This window comes from Saccopteryx leptura, chromosome 1 (genome assembly GCF_036850995.1).
Source record: "Saccopteryx leptura isolate mSacLep1 chromosome 1, mSacLep1_pri_phased_curated, whole genome shotgun sequence".
NCBI lineage: Eukaryota > Metazoa > Chordata > Mammalia > Chiroptera > Emballonuridae > Saccopteryx > Saccopteryx leptura.
Genome location: NC_089503.1, coordinates 253,361,291 through 253,383,054, shown reverse-complemented (window position 1 = coordinate 253,383,054; position 21,764 = coordinate 253,361,291). Strand labels below are relative to the sequence as shown.

At 38.7% G+C, this 21,764-nt stretch overlaps 1 protein-coding gene across 1 annotated transcript; it reads left to right on the top strand.

Annotated features, from left to right (window-relative positions):
- The first annotated feature begins 17,324 nt into the window (after nt 1–17,324).
- On the top strand, nt 17,325–18,293 carry LOC136379732 (olfactory receptor 7E24-like). Its single transcript, XM_066347264.1, is given in 1 exon segment — nt 17,325–18,293. A coding segment is annotated over 1 exon segment (888 nt). The 5' UTR covers nt 17,325–17,405.
- The last annotated feature ends 3,471 nt before the right edge of the window (nt 18,294–21,764 follow it).

The window sequence follows — 21,764 nt, the reverse complement described above, 5'->3', positions numbered from 1 at the left end:
ATCAGAATCTCTGGGATACAGCAAAAGAAGTAATAAGAAGAAAGTTCATATTACTACAGATCTATATAAACAAACAAGAGAGAGCCCAAGTAAGCCACTTAACTTCACATTTTAAGGAACTAAAAAAAAAATGAAAACAACCCAAAACCAGAAGGAAGGAAATAATAAAAATCAGAGCAGAAATAAACAAAATAGAGAACAGAAAAACCATAGAAAAAATTAATAAAACAAAGAGCTGGTTCTTTGAAAAGATCAACAAAATTGACAAACCCTTGGCAAAACTCACAAAGGAAAAAAGAGAAAGGACTCATATAAACAAAATCCAAAATAAAAGAGGAGAAATCAATACAGATATCGTAGATATACAAAGAATTATTGTAGAAATATTATAAAAAACTATATGCCACCAAATTTAACAATCTAGAAAAATGAATAAATTTCTAGAACCACACAATCTTCCCAGACTGAGTTATGAAGAAGCAGAGAGCCTAAACAGACCCATAAGCAGGGAGGAAATAGAAACAAGTATTAAAAAACCCCAAAATAAAAGTCTAGGACCAGACTGCTCTACTAGTGAATTCTATCAAACATTCACAGAAGATTTGGTTTCTATTCTACTCAAAGTCTTCCAAAACATTGAAGAAGCAATACTGCCAAACACATTTTATGAGGCCAACATAACCCTCATACCAAAACCTGGCAAGGACAACACAAAAAAAGAAAACTACAGACCAATATCTCTAATGAATACAGATGCTAAAATACTAAACAAAATACTAGCAAATCAAATACAACAACACATTAAAAAAATAATTCATCATGATGAATTATTATTCTGGGATTCATCCCAGAATCACAAGGATGGTTCAACATATGTAAAACAGTTAATGTAATACACTATATCAACAAAACAAAGAAGAAAAACTATATGATCTTATCAATAGATGCAGAAAAGGCATTTGATAAAATACAACATCATTTTGTGTTTAAAACACTTAACAAAATGGATATAGGTGGAAAATATCTCAAGATAATAAAGGCCATCTATGATAAACCATCAGTTACATCATATTAAATGGCATAAAACTGAGAACTTTTCCCTAAAATCAGGAACAAGAGAAGGTTATCCACTCTCTCCACTCTTATTCAATGTAATGCTGGAAGTTCTAGCCAGAGAAACCAGGCAAGAGAAAGAAATAAAAGGCATTCATATTGGGAAAGAAGAAGTAAAGGTTTCACTTTTTGCAGATGATATGATCCTATACATGAAAAACCCCAAAGAGGCCCTGGCTGTTTGGCTCAGCGGTAGAGTGTCGGCCTGGCGTGCGGGGGACCCGGGTTCGATTCCCGGCCAGGGCACATAGGAGAAGCGCCCATTTGCTTCTCCACCCCCCCTCCTTCCTCTCTGTCTCTCTCTTCCCCTCCCGCAGCTGAGGCTCCATTGGAGCAAAGATGGCCCAGGTGCTGGGGATGGCTCCTTGGCCTCTGCCCCAGGCGCTAGAGTGGCTCTGGTTGCGGCAGAGCAATGCCCCGGAGGGGCAGAGCATCGCCCTCTGGTGGACAGAGCATTGCCCCTGGTGGGCGTGCCGGGTGGATCCCGGTTGGGCGCATGCGGGAGTCTGTCTGACTGTCTCTCCCCATTTCCAGCTTCAGAAAAATACACACACAAAAAAAAACCCCAAAGACTCTACAAAAAGACTACTAGGAACAATAAACCAATACAATAAGGTCACAGGATACGCAATTAATATACAAGAGTCCATTGCTTTCTATATGCCAACAATGAAACATCAGAAAACGAGCTCTAAAAAACAATTCCCTTCATGGTTGCAACAACAACAACAAAAAATACCTAGGAATAAACATAACAAAGAATATAAAGAACCTATATAATGAAAATTACAAAGCATTGCTAAGAAAAATTAAAAAAAGATATAATGAAATGGGAAAATATTTCTTGTTCTTGAATAGAAAAAATAAATATAGTCAAATGACCATATTACCCAAAGCAATATACAAATCTAATGCAATTTCCATCAAAATTCCAATGTCATTTTTTAAAAAAATAGAACAAAAAATTATCAGGTTTATATGGAACTATAAAAAACCCCGAATAGCCAGAGCAATCCTATGGAAAAAGAATGAAGCTGGGGGCATTACAATACCTGACTTCAAATTATATTATAGAGCTATGATAATCAAAACAGCATGGTATTTGCAGAAAAATAGACACTAAGACCAATGGAACAGAATAGAAAGCTCAGAAATAAAACCACATGTATATGGTCAAATAATTTTTGATAAAGGGGCCAACAACACACAATGGAGAAAAGAAAGCCTCTTCAACAAATGGTGCTGAGAAAACTGGAAAGCCACATGCAAAAGAATAAAAATCGACGAAAGTTTGCCCCCTGTATTAAAATTAATTCAAAATGGATCAAAGACCTAAATATAAGACCTAAAACAATAAATTACATAGAAAAAAAACCATAGGTACTAAACTCATGGACCTTGGTTACAAAGAGCACTTTATGAATTTGACTCCAAAGGCAAGGAATGTGAAGGCAAAGATAAAGAAATGGGACTATGTCAGACTAAGAAGCTTTTGCACAGCAAAAGAAACTGAAAACAAAACAAACAGACAGCCAACTAAATGGGAGATGATATTTTCAAACAATAGCACAGATAAGGGCTTAATATCCAAAATATACAAAGTACGCATAAAACTCAAAAATAAACAAGCAAACAATACAATAAAAGAATGGGAAGAGGACATGAACAGACACTTCCCCCAGGAAAAAATACAAATGGCCAACAGATATATAAAAAGATACTCATCTTCATTAGCTATTAGAGAAATGCAAATCAAAACTACAATGAGATACCACCTCACACCTGTTAGATTAGCTATTATCAACAAGACAGGTAATAACAAATGTTGGAGAGGCTGTGGAGAATAAGGAACCCTCATTCACTGTTGGTGGGAATGTAAAGTAGTACAACCATTATGGAAGAAAGTATGGTGGTTCCTCAAAAAATTAAAAATAGAACTACCATATGACTCAGCAATCCCTCTACTGGGAATATACCACCATAACTCAAAAACACTGATACGTAAAGACACATGCAGCACCATGTTCATTGCAGCATTGTTCACAGTGGCCAAGACATGAAAACAACCCAAAAGTCCTTCAATAGATTATTGGATAAAGAAGATGTGGTACATATGTACTATGGAATACTACTCAGTCATAAGAAATGATGACATAGGATCATTTACGACAACATGGATGAACCTTGATAACATTATATTGAGTGAAATAAGTAAATCAGAAAAAAAACTAAGAACTATATGATTCCATACATTCGTGGAATATAACAATGAGACTCAGGAACATGGACAAGAGTGTGATGGTTACCGGGGGTGGGGAGGGGAAAGGAGAGGGTAAGGGGAGAGGAGGAGCACAAAGAAAACCAGATCAAAGGTGATAGAAGATTACGACTTTGGAAGATGGGTATGCAAACTAATCAAATGTCAATATAACCTGGAGATATATTCTCTGAACCTATGTACCCTGATTGGTTAATGTCAATCCATTAAAATTAATAAAATAAAAAGAAATTTTAAAAAAGAAAGAACACACCAAAAAAAAAAAAAAAAGATAAAAGTGAACTTGCAATGATTTTTGTAACACAAACAACTACTCACTATGCACATATCATTTAGAAGTTCTTGTATAATATGGAGAGGCACCATTAGGTTTGCTAGTGTTACATCCCAGGAGACAGACCACAGCAAACCCAAAGTGAATTTTATAAGTTTTATTGCAAACCTGCGCAGGGACTGCAGGCAACCCACACAAAGGAGTACTGCAGCCCCGCAAACCTGCGCAGGGACTGTAGGCAACCCACGCAAGGGAGCACTGCAGCCCCGCAAACCTGCGCAGGGACTGCAGGCAACCCACACAAGGGAGCACTGCAGCCCCGAGCTTCTAAAATGGCTCCTTTTTATAGGGTGGCTATCTAGGCTGAGCAAGCATTTACAGAAGCAGATGTGGCAGTTAGCTATTCGCTAGAGAGGTCGCGCGCAGCATAGCAACAGGGGTGGGTATAGCTCAGTGGAGAATTTCAAACATAAACTTCTGATAAGGGTCTCTGATTCATAGCTTGTTTTTCTAAGAGTTAGACTCTGGCAGCCACAGCACACTTCCTTGAACCTAACATTCCCCCATCTCTTTTGGGCATAAATCAAACCCTTGATTCTTCATCAGTGGGAAGAATGGTATAAGGCTGGGGCTCATGAGAATTTTCTACTTTAGCTGTAGCTATAAGTTAATTGGGTGAAGGGTCCTCCCTAGTATGTGCTGGAACACTGATAGTGTGCCCTTATTACTACAAGCTTTTTGGACTAATTTCTTTCTGCCTTGCATTTTTCTTCTCTGTACTAACTTCTTACAACTTGCACAAACCTTCTGCAACTTACATAAACCTTCAACTTTCATGAACTTTCTTTACTATTCATATATAACCAGCTTTCACAACAACTTACTTTTTCCTTTTCCTTTCAAAAGTACCTCTACACCTTATATCATTAAAACCATACAATTCCTTTCTAACTAATCAGAATTCTTAATTCCTAAAAACCTTAACCTTCAGTGAGGACTAAGTTAGTAATAAGTAATCCTCTTATAAAGATTGCTTTTTGGAGGTGTCCTTTTCCTAAGTAGCCTATTGGACACATGACTAATATTCATAGGTTATTCTATAGTGGTAGCTATGAGTACATATATAATTTTCATTTACCTTGTAGCTTCTCTCTCAGCCAAGGACTTACACCCCCTTTCTGTATGACTCATAGCAGTACATGCATCAAACCTTAACATGACTTACTTGGCTTTCCTTTACCTTAGTTTCCCTTTTCCTAAAGCTTGATTAAAAGAGTCTTTAGTTTTTTTCTCTAGGCATTAGCCATGCGTGGACCAGTTAACTTCTGGTTTGTGGCTGAAGCAGGGCATGCTGTCCTTCTCAGGGTCAGCTTATAAGGGTTGGCAGGGTCAGTCTTCGCTGTCCACAAAGGTGTCTCTGCTGGGACTGCAAGCTTCAGCCGGCTGCGGTGGACCCAGGCGGGTATGCCTTCTACCTTGGCAGTAGTGGGGGTTGTCAGGATCATGGTGTGTGGACTCGTCTACGTGGGAGTCAGTCCTTGGGTGGTGTACTGCTAGAAGTGCCTCTTGGACAGTCTTTGATCAGTTTGCTGAGTAACCTATAAAACCTGTAAGTACTTAGGGAAAGGGAGTTACATTTCTACACTTTGTAGTTAGAGTTTAAGTCCTAGTGACCACTGCTTCTAGCTGGAATTAGTAGCAGGTCCCAGCCTATAATAGGCATGGGGCATTGAGATAAGAGAAATAAAGGAGATAATAAACATTAAATAAAGTAATAAAATCAGACTGTCAATACCCACAGTAGAGATCTTTGAGGGATAAATAAAACTTAAATATTCAAGCAAGGCATAGTAAATGGCCCTTGTGTTTACAAGAAATGAGATGAGCTTATCTGCTACTTGGAAGAAATACCTTAGGCTCGTGAACGATGTCCTTGGGCCTTCAGTGGCAATTCCCAGCATGCTGGGCAAGGTCAGGTCACAGATAGCTGGAGCAGGGCTAGAAGAGCCTGAACCCTCCCTCCATGGAGCAAGGTGGCAGCTTACCTTCTCATGTCCCTCTTTCCACAGCACAAGTGTGTCAACCGGTGGGACCAGGAAGCCTGGCAGGCTTCAGTTTAATGACCTTTCTTTCCACTCTGGAGCAGGGCCTTGATGAAATGCTATAAAGCCCCTTAGGGCACTGGAGCCAAAAGTTGGTATTTCCTGACTTCTTTTGGACTTTATTTGCCTTTTCTGTTACTTCCTTGGTCATTATAGACCTTAAAAGCCATGCTGAGAAGATCTCACTGAGGGGCTTGACTAAGAGAGCAAAATTGGGAGTTCAGTGTTTAAAGAAGCCTATTTGACCGAGGAAAGAAAAGATTTGATCTGTGGTGGTAGGTGGCTGGAGACTGAGGAGGGTCTGAAATCAGGTGGAGGTTCAGGAATATGTCTCTAGAGTTCTCCTTTCTACCTATTATGTTAAGAATTCTTCTATTAAGCCAATCAATAGTAATATTTGTTACTCTGTCAATTTGTTACCTAACATTGAACAATTAACAATTACTGAATTGTTAATATATTCCCTAATATTTAAACTAAAAATTTAACATCACAGGCTATGAAATAACAAATGAAAAGGAGAATTAACAAAAGACTGTTGAAATAACATATACATTTATAACAGAAAATGTTTTTGTTTTTTTACAACAACAGATCCTTGGTACAAAAAGGAAGTCTTTGTATTTGACAGACTATACAATTCTATTATGGCTAAAGCAGTGGGTTTAGAAGGAGCCGTATTTCCTAAATCTTCTGCTCGGGTCTGGCTCCAGATAGGAGGCGGGGATTCCCTGGAGCCAAAGCAGAGGAGGGCAGAGGGCTGTAGCAAGGTGATGATAGCCTCTAGCTTACAGCGCTGTTATCTTTTGCCTGACCAAGCAGTGGCTCAGCCCTTGAGCCGGTGCCCAAGGGGGAGGGGCAAGTGCCTGAAACTGTGAGGGGAGCCTGCCGCTTCTTCTTTTTTTTCCTTTTCTCTGCCACTTCTCCTGCAGCCAGCTGCAGCCTGGCTGCCTTTTCTTTCTCTACCTCTGCTGCTATACTGGGCTGCATACTGACCGTGCCACCTGCCTGCAGGTGGGTGCTGGTGATAGTACACTAAACTCTCTATGTTTTCTATGGGTCTAGCAATCCTTTGTTTGGCCAGTCTGCTCTTAAGTTGGCCATTCTAGTTCACAAAGAGTCCGCAACATGGCGGAATCAACAGGAACCTCATAGTCTCATGCCCTGTGAGAGAAATCAGAAAAGTTATCAAGCAAGTACTGAAGAGGCGTTAGGGCAGCAGATTGCTCCTCACCCATGGTCCTTGACTCTCGAAGGAATCCTGTGAGGAAGCAATGGTTGAAGCAGACAAACAAACCAAATATGCACACAAAACAAACAGAACTTCTAAACTAAAACCAAAGGGAGAAGGCAGCATCCTGCATTCCCCGACTGACCGGGTGGGGAGAAATCAGGTGGCATCCCACCTGCTCCACTACACCCTTTTTTAACTAGAGCTCTGTTTCCAAATATTCAAAGAGGAAGTTTCCTTACCAAACAGTCTCAAGACTCCAAATGTTTCGAATCAGACAAATTCACTTTCCAAATGGCAACTGCCGGAGGCTAGCCAGTTACCAACGTCTGCTGCAGCCCACTCCATGAGGAGGGGTCTTACACGGCCTATCTCACTAGGGGCCTCCATGTGTTACATCCCAGGAGACAGACCACAGCAAACCCAAAGTGAATTTTATAAGTTTTATTGCAAACCTGCGCAGGGATTGCAGGCAACCCACACAAGGGAGCACTGCAGCCCCGAGCTTCTAAAATGGCTCCTTTTTATAGGGTGGCTATCTAGGCTGAGCAAGCATTTACAGAAGCAGATGTGGCAGTTAGCTATTCGCTAGAGAGATTGCACCCAGCATAGCAACAGGGGGGGTATAGCTCAGTGGAGAATTTCAAACATAAACTTCTGATAAGGGTCTCTGACTCATAGCCTGTTTTTCTAAGAGTTAGACTCTGGCAGCCACAGCACACTTTCTTGAACCTAACACTAGTCCTACTATAGGGTTTTCATGTCTGTGTTCCTTTCTTTGTAGGCATATGCATCAGAAGGTCCAAGCCAGAGTCTGTCTTCCTGCCAGTCCTGAAGAAGGATGCCAAGCCCTCATCACCCACAATGTAGATGTGGAGCAGCAGGTTTATCCATCCTTCTCAGTCATGATCCAGCAGAGATGCCGCCCAGCCCAGTAAGTGCTGTGGGAGATGGTGATGGGAGAAGGAACTGTTTAGAGCATTATTTCCTCCTCAACAAGACAAACAGGATAGTTGGGATAGATGAGAGTACACCAATATAAAATTTCAGATTAGAGCACAATGAAGTTTTTGTTCTCAGTCCTAGTGAGGCTCTCATTAGAGCTCTGCTTCTACTCTCATTGTTTCTGGCTCTGGTTGGCATCTTCCCAACCACAGAAGAAAAAGGTCTGTCCAAACTTTCCCTTAAGCACTCCAAAATGATTGTGAAGATGATAATAATAATGATGACACTAACCATAACATCATGTACTATCCTTAACGGCTTCTTAAGTGCCAGGCTCTGGGGTCTGTGTTTGATGTATTTTGTTGATTTCAGCTACATAACTATCTCAAATTATAAACACATACATCATTATTATTTTAAATAAAAGGAAAGATACCTAGCATTTTATATAACTTGTACTAGTTCATGAGGTAGATGAGTTAAAGCCAGGTTTAAATTTGGCAATCTGACACCAGATACAGAGCATCTGGCCAATCTTCTCCCCTGTCAATCCAAATAGTCATTTTATTTTGTTGCCTATCCTGACAGGAACACCCTATCCACTATGTTCTTCCATATGGGGAAGAACTTGTAGCCCACAGTAAAGAACAGTAAATAGCATTTGCTACATCAACTATAGAAAGGATGACTGAGATCACAGGCAAAAGCCATAGATAGAATTATCACATGATAAATTAGAGCAGATCTCTCTTTTGTCCTTGCTCCTGGATTTCACTTCAACTGTCCACTTCGCCCTGCATTCTAATAATCAACCTGTTTAATTTCAAACAGAGACAAAGAGTCTTGGGCTACATTTCTACTCAGGATACTGAATACACTTGGGATGTCACCATGGTTAAGATCTTTGTATTTCTACTTAAAGCTTTCAGAAAGTCTGGGCACAGTGAAGTATGTGCATGAGTCTCCAGAGATTGACAATTTCATTTTGAATCCTGTCTGTTTCACTTATCAGTTGTGTGTTATGGGGAAATTCCTTAGTATCTTTGAAACTTGAGATTGCCCTCTGAGTTGATTCTTAGTTGATACAGATTCACTGAGTAGGGATTAAATGAATAATGAATGCCCTCGATGTAACACACATGTGATGGATACATAAAGAAAGGGCAAAATAAATTTAAATATTTTATTACTAATCACAATAAAGCTGATTCTCATGTCATTTGAGTTAAGTATCTGGTGATCTGAATTAGGGTTACTCTACATCCCTGACATGATATTTAATTTTTGTTTATATAGGTACATGCTTAGTATATGGAAGAAAATGACAGTTTTATTTATTTTCGATTCCCCACCCCAACCTGATATCTTGTTGGCACAGAGAAGCATGAACAGCAAATAATCTCAGTTAAATAGTAAATCTACTCTTTCATTCTTCATAGAAACAAAATGGCCAATATGGATTCCACACATTTCACCATTTATACCATGTTTTTATTTCCTTCAGAAATGTCCCATAGGACTAGAGATGAGATCAAATATTGCTTGTTTGTGTCTAAGTTATGGAGTTTTTATGAAGCCTGTTATTTTCCACTTAATTATATCCATAGTACTTAATTATTAAAAATCCATTTCTGCAAGTTTTTATAATTATAATTTTCTAAAAGGCAAAAAAGAAGGGGGCAGTACAACTCACTGAATGAGCTGAGACAAATTTTAAATTTTGTGTAATTCCCTGCTCTCATGCCTTGACCAGAAAAACTTCGATATTTTTGCCATAAAAATGGCATTAAATTTTTGGAATTGCATTTTATTACTAAAGACATTATTCTGGTAGTGAATAAAATTCTTTCTTAAAATGACCAAATATTTTTTAATTGTTTTATTTGTTGATTTCAGAGAGATATATAGAGAGAAATACTGAGTGGCTGATCCACTCATTTAGCCATTCTTTTGTTGATTATTTTATGTTTCTCTGGTCAGGAAGCGAACGTGCAGGCTTGGCACAATGGAACAAATCTCTGACCAACTGAGCCATCTGAGCAAAGCCAAATATTTCTTAAGTTCCAAACTCCCCTTCGGTGCAGCACACGTTCTAGAGATGCATGTTAGAGTCCTTTTCCATGGAGGAAGAGAGATGCAGAGATTCACATACACTCCGCACACAGGGGGTAAAAGATTCAGGACTCAAAAATGATCTCCTTATTTCTGCAATGGGGCTTCATTCCCTCCATTTTAGCTAAGGAGTGGTTCTTTTATTTTTTTTATTTTTTATTTTTATTTATTTATTTTTTAGAGAGAGAGAGTCAGAGAGAGGGATAGACAGGGACAGACAGATAGGACTGAAGAGATGAGAAGCATCAATCATTAGTTTTTCATTGTGCGTTGCAATACCTTAGTTGTTCATTGATTGCTTTCTCATATATGCCTTGACTATGGGCCTTCAGCAGACTGAGTAACCCCTTGCTTGAGCCCAGTGACCTTGGGCTCAAGTTGGTGAGCTTTTGTTCAAACCAGATGAGCCCGCACTTAAGCTGGGAACCTCGGGGTCTTGAACCTGGATCTTCTGCATCCCAGTCCGATGCTCTATACACTGCGCCACTGCCTGGTCAGGCAGGAGCATTTCTTTTAAACATATATTGGTTCCAGATGAGAAATGAAGGTAGAAGAATTGATTCATCCTCTTTTGGTTCAATGAGTCTTTTGGGAATTATGGAAATGAGCCAGTGGTTTTCAGGTGTCATAATGTCACAAACACTGTGGATTACAGGGTTTTCTATAAATATCCCTGCACTTTACAGTTTAGTTTTGAAATCTAAGATGAAAATTAAATTTCTACAGATAAAAATTTTATGTGCAGCCGTCATACAATGATTATTATAAAACAAACTTCAAAGATATAGTCAAATGTGTACCTTTATAATAAGAGTAAGTCAGTGATAGAAAATGATTTTTGTATTGAGATAACAAATGTTGTCAATTATGCCTTAATATAATTGAACATGGCCTGACCAGGTGATGGCACAGTGGATAGAGCATTGGACTGGGATGCAGAGGACTCATGTTCAAGACCCCAAGGTCACCAGCTTGAGAGTGGGCTCATCTGGTTTGAGCAAAGCTTGGACCCAAGGTTGCTGGCTTGAGCAAGGGGTCACTTGCTCTGCTGTAGCCCCTAGTCAAGGCACATATGAGATGGCAATTAATCAACAACTAATGTGCAGCAATGAAGAATTGATGCTTCTGATCTCTCTCCCATCCTGTCTGTCTGTCCCTATCTGTCCCTCTATCTGTCTTTGCCAAAAAAAATAACATAATATGAAAATAAAATATATAATGTGAAGTAAATATTTAGCATATTAATAAAATATATTAAATTATAAATGTGTTAAATACTTATTTTACATGAGTTAAATTTATATTAAAATCTGTAAATATTAATTTATAACCTAAACAAAATGAAGTCTTTCCTCACATAATAATGTGCATCAGTAAAATATTTAAAGTTAATGTATGTAGTTCACAGAAATTTAAACACAATGTGAGAAAAACAAGTACATTTCATAGGCAATGTGTATAGTATCCTGTTCAGTTAAGCTTTTATTTTCAGAGACAGAGAGAGAGTCAGAGAGAGGAATAGATTGGGACAGACAGACAGAAACAGAGAGTGATGAGAAGCATCAATCATTAGTTTTTTGTTGTGACACCATAGTTGTTCATTGATTGCTTTCTCATATGTGCCTTGATTGTGGGACTACAGCAGACCGAGTAACCCCTTGCTCAAGCCAGTGACCTTGGGTCCAAGCTGGTGAGCTTTGCTTAAACCAGATGAGCCCACACTCAAGCTGGCAACATCGGGGTCTTAAATGTGGGTCCTTCGCATCCCAGTATGATGCTCTATCCACTGTGCCACCACCTGGTCAGGCTCAGTTAAGCTTTTAAGAAACCTGTTTATGCCTGACCAGGTTGTGGTGCAGTGAATAAAGCGTCAGACTGGGATGCGGAAGGACCCAGGTTCGAGACCCCAAGGTTGCCAGCTTGAGCGCGGGCTCATCTGGCTTGAGCCAAAACAAACTCACCAGCTTGGACCCAAGGTCACTGGCTTGAGCAAGGGGTTACTCAGTCTGCTGAAGGCCCGCGGTTAAGGCACATACGAGAAAGCAATCAATGAACAACTAAGGAGTCCCAACGAAAAACTGATGATTGATGCTTCTCATCTCTCTCCATTCCTGTCTGTCTGTCCCTGTCTATCCCTCTCTCTGACTCTCTCTCTGTCTCTGTAAAAAAATAATAATAAATAAAAATTAAAAAAAAAAAAAGATGGCAACATAGGTAAACACAGTACTTGCATCTTCTCACAACCATATCAAAATTACAACTAAACTACAGAACTACCATCATGCAGAGCTGCCGGATATTTAGCTGAATAGAAATCCTACAAGTAGAGATTTAAAGAATGCCTGACCAGGCAGTGGCACAGGGGATAGATTATCGGACTAGGATGCGGAAGACCCAGGTTTGAAACCCCGAGGTCGCCAGCTTGAGTGCAGTTTCATCTGGTTTGAGCAAAAGCTCACCAGCTTGAGCCCAAGGTTACTGGCTCAAGCAAGGGGTTACTTGGTCTGCTGAAGGCCCACGGTCAAGGCACATATGAGAAAGCAATCAATGAACAACTAAGGTATTGCAATGCGCAACGAAAAACTAATGATTTTTTTTCTAAGATTTTTTATTAATTTTAATTTATTGTGTTAACATGGACTCAAGTGTCCTACTTAATATACTCCCAAAAACTAATGATTGATGCTTCTCATTTCTCCGTTCCTGTCTGTCTGTCCCTATCTATCCCTCTCTCTGACTCTCTCTCTGTCCCTGTAAAAAAATAATAAATAAAAATTAAAAAAAAAAGAAAATCTTAAAAAAAAAAAGAAACCTGTTTATGCATACATAAACCAACATTGGCAGAAAAACAGGCTCACCAAATTGATGATACTGGTTGCCTTTGGGGGATGAGTGTATAAGAAAATGGAATCAGATTAAGATACCAAGAAAAGTCAGGTTTTATTGGTAACATTTCACATCTCTATATAATATGAGATGTGAAGCAAAATTATTAAATGTCTATATATTTAATGTGGGTGGCATGTATTAATGATAGTCATATCAATGAAGTATTACCTAAGCACTGGGCAGTAGTCAAGCAGTGATTCTCAATCCCAGCTGCACATTAGGACAACCAAGAATCTCACATATGGAGATGCTGAATTATTTCTAGACTGAGGCCACAGTATCTATATATTTTAAAATAACCACAGGCAAATATGTCCATCAACTGGAAATAGGAACCATGAGTTTAAGCAATTTAAATGATTTTTTATAACTTTCTGACAATATAACATTTGTTCTGTTTTATCTCAGTTTCACACACAAGAAAACTGCCCAGATGCATTTACATTGTTCCCTTTTGCTTTATTCCCTCAATGAAATCCCAGTGTGACCTGCCAAAGTAACCACCGTTCAGGTAGCTGATGTAAGAGAATTGCAATCCCCATATCAGGGAAGATGGTCATGAACCTCTGTTATCCAGACAGAAGTCTGGGTCCTACCCCTGGCAGTGGCCTCCCCAGTGCTAAACTCCTCAACTTTAAATAAGAGGGATTATGATCAGAAAAACTAAACCAACAGACATGGGAAAAGGTGCTCAACATCATTAACCATCAGAAAATGCAAATCAAAATCACAGTAGGATACTAGCTCTCACCTATCAGAATGCCTATTGTAAAAATAAAAAGACAAGTGTTGGCAAGGATGTGGAGAAAAGAAAACCCTGGTCCCCTGTTGGTGTGAATAAATATTGGCACAGCCATTATAAAAAACAATATGGAGGGTCTTCAAAAAATTATAAACTAGTACTAATTAAAAGAGAACTACCAAGTGACTTTTTAAAGTTTATTTTTAATGTGTTGAGATGACATGATTCCCCAAACCACATGGGTTTCAAGTGTACAACTCAATATAACACCATCTACGCATCACATTTTGCACCATCTGCCCCATGCAAAGCCTCTTTCCGCCCCCATTTTTCTCACCTTAACCTCCTCCTCCCACCTCCACTCGCCTTCCTTCTGGCTGTTGCCACTCTGTTGTCTGTATCTATGTGTTATATATAAATATATATTTGCTAATCCCTTCATCTTCATTAGTCCAGTTCCTTCAACTCACTCTTTTCTGACAGCTGTTTATGTGTTCCTTTTAAAGGACAACTCTCTTGTTTGAGTTATCACTTATTTCAATAAAGAACGAGAGACAGAAAATCAAATGATAAAACTTAGGAAGATAACTATCACATACAAATATTTTCTGATTATGAGCATTTAATTTTCATTTAGAATCCAAATTACATAAACTTGCCTTTTATACAGTGTTTAAAATATTCTAAATAAAGAAACTATCTAGCTAGCATTGTATTTGAATAAAATAAGGCATATTTAGCTAGTTATTAATTTCTTTCATTAAAAAAGATTTTTATTTTCCTTAAAGAGGGAAAGGTATTATTACTAGTCTATATTTTTTCTTTAAAAAGTTGGCTGTGTTTTTCTGCAATTACACTGGGGAACAGTTTTTTTTTTATTTTCTGTTGCATAATGTTTTAGAACTGTTTTTATATATTTCTGCATTTCTTATTACAAATCTGAAATCCATTATTTGGTGCATGCTCTAGTTTTTATGCAATTTTAATTTCTTTTTGTTATAGTTAATAGCATGCATTGGTTTTTAAATTGAAGTTATAGGGCAATGACTCTTAGATTGAACAGAACCACAAGGCAATTAATGTTTTACAAACATCACTTTTACATAATTGTAGTTGTTTTTAAATGTAAAAAATTATTATCTGATAAAAACACCCTCTTATTTTGTTTTAAGATTAAATCATAGCTTCTTTGAATAGGCGTAAATGTAAGAATAGTCCTGACACCTTCTGTTATATATGTGGCTGTTACACATTTCAACATCAAAGGCATAATATTTCATCATTTGTGACATGTGCATATATTGCCTATTTTCAAGTTCACCTTGGCAATCAAGAGAAGAATTGGGCTGCTCATATTGTATGTCATAATTGTGAGGAAATGCTTCATGACTGGACAAAAGGAAAATGCAAAGAAATTCCTTTTGGTATTTTTATGGTTTCGCATGAACCTAAGGACCACAGCAGTGACTGTTATTTCTGTCTGATGCATACAAAGAGCATCACAAGAAAAAACGGCATATGATCACATATCCTAATATTCCTTCAGCAATATGACCTATTCCCCACTCTGAAACATTCCTGGTTCCACTTTTCTATGGTTTTACATCTTTTAATGATGAAGAAATTGAACATGGTGATCAAGTGTATTTTGATAAGATGCATGAGGAAATGGTTGTAGAATCTGAAGGGTCTTCTTGTGATGCCAAGCAGTCATTAACCCCTCAGCAGTTTAGCCAACCTGAATTGAATGACTTAGTAAGAGACTTTGGCCTATCAAAATAGCAGCTGAGTTATTAGCCTTCAGGCTTCAAGAAAAGAATGTACTTCACTGGTCAGCTAAAGTATCCCATTTCAGGAAGCGTAAACAAATTTTTGTGGACTTTTTTTCCAAAGACAAATACTTTGTTTACTGTCATGATATCAGTAGTCTTCTCAGCCAGCTAGGTGTTATCACTTACAGTTCAACAGAATAGCGGCTATTTCTTGATGGCTCTAAGCAGAGTCTGAAATGTGTTCTCCTACACAACGGTAATGTTTATGCAGTGGTTCCAATTGGTTATTTAACTCATCTGCGAGAAGATTATAATGACATAAAAATTGTCCTTGACTTTCTGAAATATGAGGAGCATAACTGGATCATTTGTGTGGATCTTAAAATGGTAAATCTTCTGCTAGGACAACAGAGAGGTTTCATGAAGTATCCTTGCTTTCTGTGTTTGTGGGACAGCCGAGCTCAGGAGAAACACTGGACACGAAAGGAGTGGCAGAATTGTGAAGCTCTTGAAGTAGGGATGCAAAATATTGTAAATGAACCTATAGTTAATAGAGACAGGACCAATTTTCCCCCACTTCACAACAAACTTGGCTTAATGAAGCAGTTTGTTCAGACTTTAAATAGAGAAAGTGAATGCTTTCAACATACTATTTCTGCTTTTCCTGCCTTGTCTTCTGAGAAGATAAAAACAGGTGTATTTGATGGACCTCAAATTTGAAACCTTATATGTGACAAAGAATTTGCCAGGAAGATGAAAAAGGAGGAGAAAAAAAGCAGCATGGCAGTCTTTTGTGGCAGTTACAAAGAACTTCCTTGGCAACAAAAAAGCAGAAAACTATGAACTTCTGGTTTAAAGGATGCTGTTGGCTTTCCACAACATTGCACATAACATGAGCATTAAGATTCACTTCCTGAACAGTCAACTTGATAAGATTCCCGAAAATCTTGGAGCTATTAGTGATGAGCAGACTACTACTGGAGCATCAAACAAGATTGTCCTCAACAAGTACACAAATGTAAGAGCTACAAATGCAAATTTTTGCCTGAATATAATTTAAATAATTTTCATGCCAATTTTATGATTAAAATAAGTGTTTTAATATGTTCTATTTCAAAATTATAGACAAATCCTGATTCAATCATATTTTAGTGTATTAGTGTATTTATTGCATTATATAAATTATTATATTTTCACAAAGATGATGCCCAAGAAGACTTTTTACTTCATTATGTTAAACTAAATATTGAAAATTTTACAATAAGATGAAAACCTAAAATCTTAAATTACAAAAAAACTGTAGCATACAGAGAAAAAGTAATGTCAGATTTGAGATCAGAACACTCGAATTAGGTAAGAACAGTGTTTTTGTGGATGCAACAAAAATTTTGTTCCCCAGTGTTATGGGTTTGTTATCTCTAATGTTTCTGCTCCTCTGATACTCTTCGGTTGACTTTTTGCAAAGTAAAGTGTGTATAAAAGAAATGAATAACACAGAAACATTAAAGAAACAGTTCTATTTAGATAGGATTTGTCATACTAAGAAATACTGCTAAAGGTACTAGGGTGTCTGACTTCACAAATGAATTGCTTAAATACAAAATATAAAAATGGTACAGTGTGCTCATTTTTTTTCAGTTTTTTTATAAATAAATTTTTATTAATTTTAATGGGGTGACATCAATAAATCAGGGTACATATATCAAAGAAAACATGTCCAGGTTATCTTGTCATTCAATTATGTTGCATACCCATCACCCAAAGTCAGATTGTCCTCCGTCACCTTCTATCTAGTTTTCTTTGTGCCCCTCCCCCTCCCCCTTCCCCTCCCCCTCTCCCTCCTTCCCTTCCCTTCATTTTCTTTTTTCCAGTTCTTTTTTCTTTTGCCAAAGTTGTCCAGGCTACATAGAATTAGAAAATATAATAGGTGTCTTAGAATTCTTCCTCATGAGTCTATCAGATGATCTGGAACTGCAGCCTTTGCTCAGTGAGCTCTTTCTGTCCATGTACCTGATCACTGTGTTGGAGAACCTGCTCATCATCCTGGCCATCAGCTCAGACCCCCACCTTCACACACCCATGTACTTCTTTCTCTCCAGCTTGTCCCTAGTGAACATTGGTTTCATTTCTACCACCGTCTCAAAGATGATAGTCAACATGCAGACTCACAGCAGAGTCATCTCCTATGGGGGCTGCCTCACATGGATGTCTTTTTTGATTCTTTTTGGATGTATGGATGGTATGCATCTGACTGTGATGGCCTATGACTGGTTCATGGCCATCTGTAATCCTCTGTACTATTCAGTCATCATGAACCCACACCTCTGTGGCTTTTTAGTTTTGGTGTCATTTTTCATTAGCCTTTTAGACTCCCTGCTGCACAATCTGATTGTGCTATAACTTATCTGCTTCAAAGATATAAAAACTTATCATTTCTTCTGTGATCCTTCCCAACTCCTTCATTTTGCCTGTTCTGACACCTTCACCAATCACATAGTCATATATTTTGTTGGCATTAATTTTGGTGAAGTTCCAGTCTCAGGGATTCTTTTTTCTTACTATTAAATAGTTTCCTTCATTCTGAGAGTTCCCTCATCAGGTGGGATGTATAAAGCCTTCTCCACCTGTGGCTCCCACCTGTCACTTATTTGCTTATTTTATGGAACAGGTATTGGAGTGTATTTTGGATCAGCTTTGTTTTCTACCCTGAAGAAGAATGTGGTGGCCTTGATTATGTACACTGTGGTCACCCCCATGCTGAACCTCTTCATTTACAACCTGAGAAACAGGGACATTAAGAGTGCCCTATGGAGACTCCACAGCATAACAGCATAATCTTCTACCTGTGCCATCCTTTTTGGAATGTGGCTGGCAAAACTAGAAAAATTAAACATGTATTCCAGTGAATACTAATTCCTTAGTCACTTTCTATTTAGTCTCATAGTTTCAATTGCTTTCTATGATTCACATATGAACTTTACACTACCTTTGATTTGTCATTAATTGAATTGGCAGAGTATCTTGGGATCCTTTGTACATCATAATAAATGCATGAGATGTCCTCCTCACTGACACTGATATTGATATGAAGTGCACAGTTTGCTTATTATACACTTAAAATTTATGTCCTTTCCATAGTTTTATGGTATTTTCCATACAAATTATGCATCTCTCAAATCTAGTTATTCAGGTAATATCTGATGAGGCAAGTTACTAATTTTTAATTGTGGATTTTATTGGAATCTTCTGGGGAGTGTTGTAAATACTGATGCCTGGGTCTGTTGGAGGAGTTCATCAAGAAGATGGGACTGCATGATGAGCCATGAGGTGGACCTGGGGAATCAGTGACTTCTCAGTTCTCCCTGGCCCTTGGAATGTTTTTTTTTTTCTCTTGCCTCCATGGGCTAGAAGCTAGCCCAAGGATAGAGCCTTGAGCTAGTCATGTGTTCTTCAGAACAGCTGAATGTTACACATGTTGCATATGAACTTTTAAGATTTGGTGTTACACATGTTGCATATGAAATTTTAAGATTTGGTGGGCAAGATCTAATTGTGTTGCAGCTGACCAGGACAAACCTGATATGTCAATTCTCTGGATTATGAAAACTGCCACCTGCTAATCTAGAGTGAGCTGCTGCTTTTATCCCATTAATTTAAACATTTTATTTTTAATTTATTGTGTTGACATGGTTTCAAGCATCTCACTTCATATAATACCCTATACATACCACATTTCACCTCCTCGTACCCTATGCAAAGTCTTGTTTTATCCACATTTTTCCCCATTGGCGGTCCCTCTACCTACCTCCACCCCCCTTTTCCCTCTGGCTATTGCTATCTTGTATTCTGTATCTATGTGTTATGTATATATAATTTGGCTAATCCTTGAGTTTCCACTTTCTTTGGTCTCTCTTTGCCCTTTGTGCATGGGGGCCAGTTCAAATTTCATCGAGACATTCCTTAGATTGTGAACCAACAGGTACTCCCTTGTAAAATATTAGTTGACAATATTTACAGAGTGGTTTCTTTCTAGGCTTCTTATTCTGTATGTTTGTCTCTGTGTTCATTTTTTTAATTTTAATAATGTGACATTGATAAATCAGGGTACATATGTTCAGAGAAAATATCTCCAGGTTATTTTAACATTTTATTATGTTGCATACCCCTCACCCAAAGTCAAATTATCTTCCATCACCTTCTATCTGGTTTTCTTTGTGCCCCTTCCCTCCCCCCACCTCCTCCCTCTCCCTCCCCCCACCCATAACCATCACACTCTTTTTCATGTCTCTGAGTCTCAATTTTATGTCCCATCTATGTATGGATTCATATAGTTCTTAGCTTTTTCTGATTTACTTCTTTCACTCAGTATAATGTTATCAAGGTCCATCCATGTTATTGCAAATGATTCAAAGCCATCATTTCTTATGGCTGAGTAGTATTCTATAGTATATATGTACCAAAGCTTTTTAATCTACTCGTCCACTGACAGACACTTGGGCTGCTTTCATATCTTCACTATAGTAAACAATGCTGCCATAAACATGGGGGTGCATTTCTTCTCACCCATTTCTCCTTTTGGAACAGTGCTATGGTTTTCTAAGGGTATATTTCTAAAAGTTGGATAGCTGGGTCAAAAGGCAGGTTTTTTTTAAATTTTTTTAAGAATCTCCATACTGTTTTCCACAGTGGCTGCACCAGTCTGCATTCCCACCAGCAGTGCAGGAGAGTTCCCTTTTCTCCACATTCTCACCAGCACTTATTCTGTGTTGTTTTGCTGATGAGCGCCATTCTGACTGGTGTGAGGTGATATCTCATTGTGGTTTTAATTTTTATTTCTCTAATATGTTTATTTTTTATTTTTACAGAGACAGAGAGAGGTATAGATAGGGACAGACAGACAGGAACGCAGAGAGATGAGAAGCATCAATTATTAGTTTTTCATTGTGACACCTTAGATATTCATTGACTGCTTTCTCATATGTGCCTTGACTGTGGGGCTACAGCAGACTGATTAACCCTTTGCTCAAGCCAGCTTGGGTCCAAGCTGGTGAGCTTTGCTCAAAACAGATGAGCCAGTGCTCAAGCTGGCAACCTCAGGGTCTTGAACCTGGGTTCTCCACATCCCAGTCCAACACTCTATCCACTGTACCACCTCCTGTTCAGGCTTTAATATGTCCATTTTTAATGCGGTTCTATCTCCTACTGTGGCTGATATTGGTTTCCCTGCTCTTCCTCCTTGCTTTTACTTGTGTCTTTGTGTCTAACTTTGCCATTCTCTGTATGAGCTGAAAATAAAACAAGACATACCTGTCTTGCACTAACAGGTGGAGAAAGCTGTTGCTCACTCTTCCTTTTTCCACAAGGGTAATATTTCTTTCTAGATGGGGTGTACCCCTTGTCACTGAGCAGCACTGCCTGGATAATAGCCTGATGCAGGCACAATAAAACTGCTCTTTCTGTCCCTTGTGTGGTTGTTCTCGGGTGTTTGTTCCACTGTGTTGTTGAAGTTTCTGAAATAGATCCTGAGCTCTCTCAGAGCTATTTCTGTTCATGTATCTAATTGTTCATCCCCATAAGAACAGAGATTGGTGTCTCCTACATCACCATCTTGGTTTTGTCACATTTTCTTTCTATCAGATCAATCTCTAAATTTTTCACTCAGACTTCTTTGAACCAGCAGGCTGTGTGAGTAGGAGGTGAGAAGTTGCAAAGTATCATCAGCCCCATACTTACTTTTTCTTTTTTTTTTTTTTTTTTTTTTTTTTTTTTTTTTTTTTTTTCTGAAGCCGGAAACGGGGAGAGACAGTCAGACAGACTCCCGCATGCGCCCGACTGGGATTCACCCGGCACACCCACCAGGGGCGATGCTCTGCCCACCAGGAGGCGATGCTCTGCCCCTCCGGGGTGTCGCTCTGCCGTGACCAGAGCCACTCTAGCGCCTGGGGCAGAGGCCAAGGAGCCATCCCCAGCGCCCGGGCCATCTTTGCTCCAATGGAGCCTTGGCTGCAGGAAGGGAAGAGAGAGACAGAGAGGAAGGAGGGGGGGGGGTGGAGAAGCAAATGGGCACTTCTCCTATGTGCCCTGGCCGGGAATCGAACCCAGGTCCCCCTCACGCCAGACCGACGCTCTACCGCTGAGCCAACCGGCCAGGGCCATACTTACTTTTTCAACTAGGATAACTAAAACTGGCCCCAAGAACATTTATTTAAATTTTAAGATCTGTGAACCCAACATAAGCTAAAGAAATACATCCTGAAATAGTGTGAGCAGAAGTTAGAAGTCACTGGGGACACTTGTTGAATTTGA